The 12,058-nt window shown below is 41.7% G+C and overlaps 1 protein-coding gene across 2 annotated transcripts in view; it reads right to left on the reverse strand.

The window, feature by feature from the left end:
* Positions 1–12,058, reverse strand: part of GALNT10 (polypeptide N-acetylgalactosaminyltransferase 10) — a 122,212-nt gene that overhangs the window by 57,942 nt on the left and 52,212 nt on the right. For both annotated transcript variants that reach the window (XM_073355269.2, XM_073355270.2), the window contains exons 3-4: positions 11,182–11,320; positions 7,262–7,428 (exon numbers count right to left, since the gene is read on the reverse strand). In XM_073355269.2, coding sequence (XP_073211370.1) covers positions 7,262–7,428; positions 11,182–11,320 — 306 coding nt within the window. The remainder of the gene's footprint in view (positions 1–7,261; positions 7,429–11,181; positions 11,321–12,058) is intronic.

The raw sequence follows: 12,058 nt of genomic DNA on the forward strand, positions 1-12,058 counted from the left end.
GGGGACCCTGTCGATCAGCTCCTATCCTCCCTCCCAGTGCCTCCCACCCACCGCAGATCAGCTGTTCAGCAGCGTGCAGGACATGCTGGGGGAGGAGGGGTGCAGAGCAGGGGCAGGGGGCGGAATGAGGCAGGAAGAGGTGGGGCAGAGGATGGAGCTTGGAGGAAAGGGTGGAGTGGGACAGAGCAGGGGTCGAGCACTCCCCGGGATCTGAGTAAGTGGGCACATATGGCCACAAGCGTATTGTTTGACTAGGTGTAATCTTCCAAGATGTTTCAACATACTAACTCTCTGAAGTTTCTTCCCTGTAAATGGCATTTTGCTGCTATTCAAATCTAGTCTCTAGCTGGAAGAGGCTTTGCTTATAATCCAACGTGAACAAGGAGAGCAACTAACGGAACAGTAGAATTTGACTGCCAGCACAAGAAGATTGTCCCGCAGTTGTAGAAGGCTCCACCACACCAGCTATGTACGATGGTTGAGAGAATCAGCATGAGAGAGAGATGTGGTCAGACTAGGCTGCACAACCTCACTACAGAATCGTCTCTTCGCCTTCTCTGGTGTTGCAGTGAGGCTGCTGACACTGGAACTGGAGGCTAATTCAGCCCCTGGCCCATCCCAGGATTTGAGGGAATGGAGAAGGTCATAGTTTGCACTGCCCTTCTGCTGCCTTCGGTCTTGTGCCAAGTGGCGCTTGGCTGGGCCTGAGGTTCAAGTCTGGACAAGCATGGGGAAGGTACCATTCAGTTTTCTGATCCAAGATAAAAAATGTCCATAAAGAAGCCACTCACTGGAAAAAGAGGACATATGGTTTTTGCCTACATGCACAACAGGTACCAAAATCACCACACACAGTGGGGACTAAGCTCATTAGTTTAAAGTTCTTAAACTCATGAAAGATTCTGTCATGACGGCACTCAAAACTGAAGTCCCATTTAACCACAAAACCAGTGTAAGAGGCAGCAGCAGGACAAACTACTCACCTGTTGCCCTCTCCAGATGTGCTGACTCTGGCCTGGAAAGACAAGATCCCACCTGCACGAGTGAGGTGGCGGTGCAAACACCACTCGCATTCCACTTTTGAACTTGGACCTCACAAGAGCACAGATGCAATCCTGAGGGCGATTCATGCAACAGGGATGCCTGAGTACGAGCACATACACGGAGACCATCAATTCAATTCACCCAGACCAAACAGCTGATGGATCATGACTTGTGGTCTCTTTGCAGCTGGAGTCAGATTCAAACTGGTGATCTAGAGGCAAGTGGCTCCTCCACTTTTACTGACTGCACTAAACCATCCAGTGCCCCAATCAACTTTAAAAAAAAGGTCATGAGGACTAGCAGAAAACAAGCTATGTTTCAAATTGACCTGCACCTTAACAACTTCTCCCCCCATAGTCTATTAGGACAAATATACTCATTTACTAGTCAACAGCACTATGATGAAGTAATCAGAAAGCATGCAAATTCTACATCTGACAGTCCCCAGGAGAAGAGTGATATACATGAAAATAAGGAATAGTGTTTTATTTTTCTTAGGGCCATTCTGATAACAAGGGATATAATTAAGGCCCTGCCAACTAGGATATGAAAGAGCTTAATAATTTAACTCAGATCATTAGAATTAATGAATGAAATTAAACAGCCATAAATCCACAAAGAACTGCCATAGCTAAGCATTTATTTATGATCAGGAATTCTGAAGTCATAATTCACATTTTGATCTCTGCTTACCCATAAGGATTGATGTTACTACACGTGTGGCCACCTGAAATAATCAAGTTGAGATATGTTTGCAGCAGAACTCACATGACCTGAGAGTTTCATCTTATTACATTCTAAACCTAACAACAAATTTTTATTAAGAGGCACATGCTGCTGGGCAGGTTAGTTTCCATGTTTCAATCCCCCCCCGAAGTGTTTGATGCAGTCAACTGGAGGAACGTACATTTTTCTATAAGTCAAAATCATCAGCAATTCTTGCTAAAAGTCAATGCTTATATTGCAAGCATGTCCAAGAACTAGATTCGTGGCTAAAGAATATGAGGGATGTGAGACTTTGGTGATGTTATCAGGAATACTGCTTGGATGCTAGAAACTAGCTATTAGAAGGTGGAAGCAGCCTCACAATATAGTAATAAGTCACAGTCATGGTCTAAAATAAGAACTATAATTGCTACTTTGAAATTCTTTGGCACCCCTTTAGAATATATGAGACAATGGCCTAGTGAAGAAGAAAGTGCCATGAAATGGCTCTCAGGCTAGAGAAGGGACATGCGCCAGCAAGAACAGTTGCTTAAGCATGACATGCTCTACACTCATGGCAAACAGGATCCCCTATCTACAGTTCAAAACTCATGTAAAATGTTTAATGTACTTTAAGAAAGAGTGCTACATTGATCATTTAGACAGCTAGACTTTTCTACTGTAACTTCACTCTCTTGCTAGTTATTGGCTACCATATGCTTTATAAGAATAGATTTTGATCTGATCTATGATACTACAGGCATGGGAAAAGCAGGATGAAAAAACAGTGCACTGTGTTTGTATAAGAGGGAGGTACTGTAATGAGTAATAAATTAAACATTTCAAAAATCCTGCTTAGTAAGGCCTTTGCTGGAACACATTAAAATGCACTGTTGTCAGGGTACCCTTTTTTGGTTGAAAAATGTTTACTGCTATAGGTCACAGAATTGTCTCCCTCCTTAAGTTAAGAAATAAATAGTTCTTTGACGACACGTCCAGATAATGATTCACTAGTCTAAGGGCTTCACTAATGCAAAAAACAGTTGCCTTTAACGGTGTCCTCTGGAACAAAATTTAGCAGCCACCAAATCCAAACACCCCGCCACCCCCATTTTTTCCCCTATATTTCTTCAATTTCTTATCTACTTTCACCTGCTCACTGGTGACTTCCCATCCCACTTCTCAGCACTAGAAATTCCCGAACAGTCCCTCTGTCCGAAGCTGAACACAGATTAAAAGTGTAAGAGGGATTTAACACCTGGCAGCTGTAGCCAAGTTACCATATCAACTATGGTAGTCACAGATGGAATCCTCTGCAGTAACATTTTCAGGTTGAAATACAAAGATTCACTTCCTATGAAGAGACTGAGTAAACAGTGTTAAAATAAGCCAAAAATGTAAGTGATAGGAAAACAGACAGTCTCACTGCTTGCAGTATTCTCTAGACAACTTCTGCTAAAATGAAGGTATGGATAAGACTGCAGCACATATATGGAAATCCTCAGGGACTTTCCCAGCTCAAACTGAATGCAAGCTCACTGTGATTCAGTGCTAAGCACACAGAACCTCAACACTGGGTCTGACAGTCTTACTAGGGTTGCCCAGCTTTTCGAAAGTATATCACTACAAAATAGACTTATACCAAAAAGGTCTGGCAGGGCTGTTTAGACACTCCTCTAAACTTTCCTTGCTTCGAGGTGCAAGCAGAACACATTTGATATTTTACTACCTCAATCATACTTGGGTTGGGGTGATCTGTTGGCAAAATCCTCTTAAGCCAACCCTAAAAATATAGTTTATTATTGCAGGCTGTGGTGAGAAGGGGTCAAAGTGATACTTTTTAGTGGCTTTGGGCATCATGCAGGACTAGAAAGAGATGCAGAATTGGTGCTCTGTCACAGACCTGCTGTATGATCTCGGGCAAGTCACTTTCCACACCACCTTTTGCCTGCCTGGCTTATTTAGACGGTAAGCTCTTCGGGGCAGGGTTGTCATTCACTCGCTGCACAGCACCTAACGCAATGGGGTCCTGATCTCAGCTGGAGCATCTAATTATAAACAGGTCTGCAATTCAGGAGAGGTGAACTGGGAGAGATTTATGGAGCTCATGCCAGGACCACCACGTGGAGAGAGCATCTTAGTCCCACGTAACCCTGGCTCAAGGCACTACCATGACTTCTATAGTACTAGTTCACTCATGTTTTAGAAAGACAGAAAAAAAATTAAGGACTGTTTTTTATGTAAGTGTCCACTGGTTCGGTTTTATTTTTGGCACAGCCCAGTGAGCTGTCATAACTTGACGTAAGACAAGGTCTTCAATTCTTGTCCATCTTAACATTGGTATAAGCACGTGGCCAGAACAGTGTTCTAATTGGATCCAAGCCCAAGGAAGCTATGTAAACTTTTAAGTGCAATGTTTAAGGACAAATCTCCACTGGAGGGAGAGACACGCGCATTATGCAGCTGTTAACTTTGCAAGAATTTTCAGTCCCAGAGCCAAGCATTTTGAGTAAGTTTTTTAAATTACACGCCCCCCTACCCCTAAAAAAACAGGGCTTTCTGACTTTCAAGTGAAGATCACACATTTAAGGATTTGTTGCTGCCCCTGCCTCCTCAAAACTTTGAAAAAGTCTACTTAGGGATAGAGAGGGATTTGGAAATTACTTCAGTGTGGTGAAGAAAGAATACCAGTCACCGGAAAAAGCAGCTGGGATCAGCAGGGAATGCCACTGTGCAGAAAAGGAGAATAAACAGAGGAATGAAACTTAAAAGAGAAACAAAAAAAAAACTTACTTAGGGGCAGAAACAATGCCCATCAACAATGATTAAGTAGGGTGTGGAAAATAAAACTTATTTATGTAATGCAGATCTGGTTACAGCATGAGGGTCGATCCAATGACCCGATTTCACTTTCCTGTTCCTAATCTTTTATGCCAAGATGAAGAAAAGAGGGCTTGCTGAAAATGTGTTTTCTTCTGACAGTCTCAAAATACTTTAAACATCAATGCCATATATCTATAGCCTAATGAGCTTTTCAAACTACCAGGCTTTGCCTGCTAGCTAGTGAAAGTTACACTTCAGGAGAAGGACTGTAGAGGAGGGCAACACTTAGCATTTCGAAGTCAATATGGGTCAGAGCACCACTGATCGGTGTTTGAGTTAATGCTTTTACAGGAGCTTCAGAATCAGTCATAGCAGCTATTTCTCCCCCTCAAGATTTTTATCTGGAAATGCTTCTCATAATAGCACTCTCATGGAGAGAGCCCTGTGTTCCTTGTGTAATTCCAGATGGAAGGATCTTGTTAAAAAAACACCTTGCAGCATAAAGTAATTACTTTCTTGTTCTTTGATCATTAAAATGGGAAAAAAAACCCTTAAGAATTGCTAGACCACACTGATGAGCCCATAAGGCCAGAACTCCATCTCAGATTTTGGCTAATGTTGGATGCTTCAGAGAAGGTACAAACTCCACATGAGACTTCAGACTGCAACATAAAAGAGGTTAGCGGAATTATTTCTTCCATCTAATGGTCACTTTAGGCCATGAAGCGTGAGGGTTACTAGCCCTCACTTTATCTTAAGTAGTTAAATCACAGTTTAATTTAATATAGCATCGCATATGGTGGTCCAAGCAGATCCAAAGGAACAAGTTATTTTGGCAGTTGTGCCAATCTCATTACAAGGAAGGCAGCAGGCGCGCAAATTACCGACTCCCGACCCGGGGTGGTAGTGACGAAAAACAACAATACAGGACTCTTTCGAGGCCCTGTAATTGAAATGAGTACACTTTAAATCCTTTAACGAGGATCCATTGGAGGGCAAGCCTGGTGCCAGCAGCCGCGGTAATTCCAGCTCCAATAGCGTATATTATTTAGGGGGAGGGATAGCTCAGTGGTTTGAGCGTTGGCTTGCTAAACCCAGGGCTGTGAGTTCAATCCTTGAGGGGGCCATTTAGGGATCTGGGGCAAAAATTGGGGATTGGTCCTGCTTTGAGCAGGGGGTTGGACTAGATTATCTCCTGAGGTTCCTTCCAACCCTGATATTCTATGACTCTATGACAAATTAAGCACCAGGGCTGCAACCACAACAAAACTTGCAGTATTTGTGTTGCTGATGAATCATGCTGGTGATTATTTATTTGCTTGGCCCACTATGGTTCTTCATCAGAGTCATCAAATTTAAGGCCATTCCCTTTTTGTGTAAAAACCTAATGCCACTTTGTGTCGGGCTTATCTCCAGCTTCTGCCCTTATTAGCCTATAGCAATGAAGACAGGTGACCACACACACACTACACTATACTGTTGAATTCTTGCTGTGCAGTACAATTTCTGTTGCAGAATAAACAGAGCCAAGTGGCGAATACAGAATGGAGACTTAATATTGTTTATGGGTTATACTTAATCTATCACTGTAAGGGTTTTCAGGTACATCAGTATAAATCCAAATCAGGATGTAAATGGACAATGTGATTCTTCATTGCTTGGTGTTTTTTGTGCCCGGAGAAGGGGAGAGAGAAATGGAGAGTATTTCTTCACACAATGCAGTCAACCTTTGGAACTCCTTTGGCAGGGGATGTTGTGAAGGCCAAAACCATAACATGGTTCAAAAAAGAACTAGATAAGTTCCTGCAGGATAGGTCCATCAATGGCTATGAGCCAGAATGGACAGGGATGCAACATGATGCTCTGAGTGTCCCTAGCCTCTGTTTGTCAGAAGCTGGGAATGGACGAGACAATGGATCACTTGTTTGTCTATTCTGTTCATTCTGAGGCACCTCGCATTGGCTATTGTTGGAAGACTGGATACTGGGGTAGCTGGACCACTGGTCTGACCCAACGTGGCCATTCTTATGAGACTAAAACTAAGACTACATGCCACTGTGCCTTAGTTTACTTGTCTGTAAAATGGGGATAATGGTACTGACCTCCTTCGTAAAACTCAGATCTATTGGTGAAAAGTGCAATATGAGAGCTGGGTATTACGAAGGTTATGGATTTTCCAAATTTATTTTTACTTCTGGAAAGCTAAAAATGTTAAACCATGAAGTCTCTAGGATGAAAACAATTCATCAAGATTAATTTTAATATTTTCCGTAATACAGAATTATTTTCTGTATGAAGGAAGAAAATCCCATTTAAAAAAAAGGTCACTTTTGATTGGTTAAGAAACCAAAATAGGAAGTGTTTAAGAGCCCAATATTCACAGGGTTTTGCTGATGAATACATTAATAGCACTTACTTTCCTTATTTACCACCCAGACTAAGCTCAGTGTTGTGAAAATCGCTGTTGCCACCAATACCTAAAGTAACGCAAGTGCTGCAGGAAATGCAGCTTCTTGCTCTGTTGACGGTCTTACTGCGACGTCAACTGACTGTTACTGGAGACACCAAAATCCTAAAGCTGGCTCTTGGCAGATGATAATACTCTACTGTTCTTTGCTATACTTTTGTGCATTTTGTCAGGTAGTTTATGTAGCTATAGGCAGAGATGCTACATAGGAAGTCACTGTACCTCTGTCACTAAAGTCATCCACCAGCACAATTTCTGCTATCAGCTCAGGAGGGGAGCGATTTAGGATGCTGTGCACTGTCCGGAGGAGAGATGACCATCCTTCATTGTGGAATGGGATTATCACGCTGGTGTTTGGGAGCTTCTCCAGGTACAGCTTGTTATTGCAGCTAGACAGGGATGAAACAAGTTATAAACATACCAAGTAAACAGACACTGTCACATTTCTCACAAATGCACGCAGCAAAGAATGTGCAAAAGCTGCTGGAACGTCAGCATCTCCTCACAGGGACTTGCATACGGTTTTGTTGTAGACAGCAATAGCAGAGATGCCAGCCTTGCACTCAGACTTTATGGGATGCTTATGAAAAAAGTTAGGGAGGAATTAGGGAGATTACTTGGATCTCTTCCTTTTCCCAACTTCTCCCCCCCTCCATCCCCTCCCTATGTACGGCCAAGGAGAGGGTCTGGGCTTCCCCCCCATTTTGCTCCAATCCCCACCCCTGAACAGGAGAAAAGGAGGACTGACTCTAGGACAGCTGATCTCCTCTGCCCCTAAGGCCTTTAATTACCTTGGCCATTTGCAGGCCTGGCTGCCTTCCTGGGATGATCCTCCTCTTCTTCTCCATCCTCAGTTGCATTACCTCTTTCCTCCTCTGCTGCCTCCTCCTCCTGCAGCTTCTCCTCCTTCACTGACTGTGCAGTGAGGGTTGAATAGGAGGCAAGCCACTGTGAGAGTTCGTGGATTTTGGGGTGCTGGATTCACCACCCGAGTCACAGGCAGCATGCTGCATTCTTCCCCATGCGGACCCTGCTGGTACCGAGAGTGCACTAGCAGGGTCCACACAGGGCAGTCAGCGTGCAACATGCAGCCTGTGGCTTGGGCGGTGAATCTAGCAGAGCCCCGACCCGTTCAAAATCACCGTGGCTTGCCTCCTGTCAGATCCTTACTGTGCTGTCGGAGCATCAGTGGAGAAGAATGCCGCACACTTCCACCTCCACCACTCCTGGTGGCCACAGCGCTATTTGACGTATTCATTGAACCAAAGTGGTGGTAAGTCTCTCACACACACACACAATAAAATGGGTGCTTGCAAAATTAGCACATTGAAGCCTAAATTAGTAATTTTGTAATTACAAGCACGAATTGGGTGGATTATGGAAAATTAGGGACGGCTGGCATCTCTGCGATAGCAATGTAACAAAAATTCATGGATTCACGGTTCACTCTTATCTGGCATATAATCCATTGTTTTCATATGATTTAAAAACATTGACAGTGTCAAGCAATCACTATAAAGCACAGTATGGAAGATTTGCATTTACTTCTATCACTGGGAAAGCTTGTGAAACTCATGCTTGAGTCTTGTAAAAATCTTCTGCTGTGACAGTTCATTCAAGATAAATCACTGACTACTATTGTACAAGTTTTAGACAACGATTGCAATTTTATGATCAAGAATAAATTCCACAGCATTAGGAAAACATCTGTTGCCCATTTGTTCACCGTTAAATCTGCTAGTTACTGGGGGGAAGAAAAAAGCAGGACTGCATATCAGCTGCCTCCTCTAATTAAAAAAAAAAGAATACAACTACAAATAGTTTATTTGAAAGCTCTAGTGGCTCAACTTCATTAAAAACTCTTACTGATCCTCTCCAGCTACACCTGAACAGAGTCAACACAGAAGTACTATTCAGTTTACTACTAGCAGCTCCCAACAGTTGGCAAAGAGCAGATGAAAGCAAAGATAATATGGGAAGTTACAGGTGAGACAGAATAAGGCTATTTAGTCTAAAAGGTTATAAATGGGGAGGGGCTGGGATAATCAGTGTCATATTTAACTGCTATCACTGTTAGGTTCGCAAACAAAGTTTATTCTCTCCAGGTGGTATTTCTACAATTCCTTTAAAAGCCCTCTAACATTAGCGTGCAATATAGCACAATGTCTTATTCGAATACTGTTTACAGCACACGAGGAAAGTGAGCAATAGAACCAGAAAGCTATACAGACGCTCCCCGACTTATGCAATCGTTCCGTTCCGGAAAGCCTTGCGTAACTCAAATTTCATGTAAGTCGGAAACGTACACCCGTACATTATGCAAAAGTTTCCGTGACTCGAAAATCCTATTTCTGGCTTACGGAGCTTTTCCGTAAGTGTGAATTTGAATAAATCGGGTCTTGCATAACCCGGGAGCATCTGTACCTTACTGGTGCTCAAGGTGATCCAGCACTCTGTACCAGAGCTTCTATGTTTAACAGGCCAACACAAGTTGTATCTGGTGAGAACTTAAATCTATAACCTTCTGCCTGGGGCATATTCCTGAATATAAAACCAATTTCAGCTCCTATTCCAGAAATTAATGGGGTGGTATTAATTCAGAGTATTCTACAACATGCTCAGTTCTTTGGAAAATGCTCTTATAGACTTCATCTTACCCATTTACTTCATTATAAATTGCCCTCATCACATCACTACAAAACACTAGACACTCCATTTCCAAATACATCTTTTTAAGGAGGGGAAAATGCACACCAGAAACTTTCGGTCATTAGTGCCTTCATTTCAAGTCTCCTTTAAATATACCCCGGTTCACTTCTCTAGCTAATCCTAACATCAATTATATCCAGTACAGTTTATCCTCTTCTTGAGACTCACATAATTATAACTTGCTATGGTAAGAGAAGTTTAACTCAAGAAAACCAGCTGCATTGGTATCATTAGTCATAGCTTAAATTGTTGGTGACCCAGACACCTCACTTATTAATTTTAATTAGGGACCAGAGCCTAAAGATAAACATTTTTAAAAAGTCAAAGTAACTGATTTCCGATTGCTAATTCTGCAACTTAGTGACACATTAGGGAACATGAGCCAATGCATTAATTCCTCAGGTACCATCTGAAACTTAAATTCTCAAAGCCCAAAACAATCCAAATAAATGCAGTTTAGCAGAGTTGAAGTTGCCTGAAGCTCAGTTATGTTCATAATGAGATAGCAAAGTTGAGACAGAAAAAGAAAAAATATTTTTAAAAAAGTCCTAGCTTCTAATTTGTTTGCAAGACTTCTAGATGAAATTACTGCCATCAAGTTTGAAAAAGCTTTCTATGGAAGAAATTTACACTTGAGTATTTAAAAAGATAAGTTTATAAAGTGACTAAAAACCATATACCCCCCATAATCAAAAGCACTCTGTGGCATTGTTTAGGAAAGGCTTAAGCCTTTCACGACTGCATGAACATGAAGGATTTTCTCCTTAGCAATTAGAGAAAAACGAAGTAAAATTTGATGCCACTCCACAGGAAAGACATCTTAGCTAGCTGAATTCAACAGTCAAAAGTAGTTTCTGACTAGAGCTACTTTGTGGCCATGCTTATAATCCCTAGAAAGAGAAGTTTATTATAAAGCCCTGAGTATCTGAGAAAATTCAATTCATAGACCCTTCACAATATGAGTCAATCTTTTTGGAATGCTCCAAAATTGGTTTTCCTTCCTAGATGTTTCAAGATTGTGAAACTTAGTTTGTGTCAGACTTCCAAGAGGAATTAATGGCTCATGGAACTGTACAGTCTCACTTCCAACTGGTCACTTATGCAAAAGTGACCCAGGTAATTAGTGACCAAGTCATTACCGTCTGATGGCTCTTTGGTGCAGTTGTCAAGTGAGTTGGACATTTAAATCCAACTTCCAGTAGAGAGATGACCATAAAAATGTTGCTTTAATTGTTCTATGGTTGTGGCCATTTCAGTATACAATTTAATCAGCATGAAAAGTGATCTATGAGGCAGGAGGTAGCTACCTCCCGAAAGGGTTGAGGCTCCAACAGTACATAAAAATGAAATATAGAAATAGAATAAATTCTAGTGGGAATGGCAAATTTGGGCATCTAGACTTTCATTACCACAAATACCAAGTGTATACTCACTTTGGGTGCCTGATATCTGGAAGGGAGCGATTAAGAGAAATTTTATCGCTCACAAAGATATTAAAGCCATTTTCCCTGTATGCTTGGTCCACTTGCTCTGCATCAGTCATCGGATAAGGTTTTCCCTGCTCTCCATTTCCTATGGATAGATACAAAATAAACCTGTATCATCACGGCGAATCACAGTCTAAGTGGCCAGAGACTGACACAAAAGCAGTCATCTTTTCTGTGAAAATTCTTCCTTCAACAACACTGTTTGTACATAGTTGATATTCCGAGTTATAAGAAATTCTCAGCACTGGGTTAACTTCATCAATTTATTTTAATGGGTACTGTATATTTTGCTAGAAACACTCAGCTGTGCAAATATGAAACATTAAGCTCTTCACTCTGAAGCCAGAATTGAGGGGATTAGAGACTGATAGGACCAAAGCTGGATCCATTAGGTTTCTTTTGGTTTACAGATGTGAGTGCCTGTACATAGTATAAACATTTCTCATCTCAGCCTCACCCCCCATCCCAAAGCGGTTACTAACATTTAAAAGGGAAATCTTGGAAACATTTTATTAAGGTGAACAAGGCAGCCTTAACTTTACATTTCCACATGTTTGAGTGTCCTTCACCATTGTAACTCTTTTGTATTAGAATTTAAGCACTCCGAATTGCATGTCAAACTATGGAAACAGAACAGATTCCTCTAGAATGGCAGCGCTTGTAGATTTTACAAAACAATGTTTCTTCTTTCATGGGTCTGCAATATTTGTCAGAACTGTAAAGGCATTTCTAATTTTTTAAACAGCACCCACCCTTGAAGTGCCAATGTGCTGCCACCATCTTCTACTCAAGAGACTGGCGAAAATGCTTCTCTTTCCCTGTC

This window comes from Lepidochelys kempii, chromosome 8, assembly GCF_965140285.1.
Source record: "Lepidochelys kempii isolate rLepKem1 chromosome 8, rLepKem1.hap1, whole genome shotgun sequence".
In the NCBI taxonomy this organism is placed as follows: Eukaryota; Metazoa; Chordata; order Testudines; family Cheloniidae; genus Lepidochelys; species Lepidochelys kempii.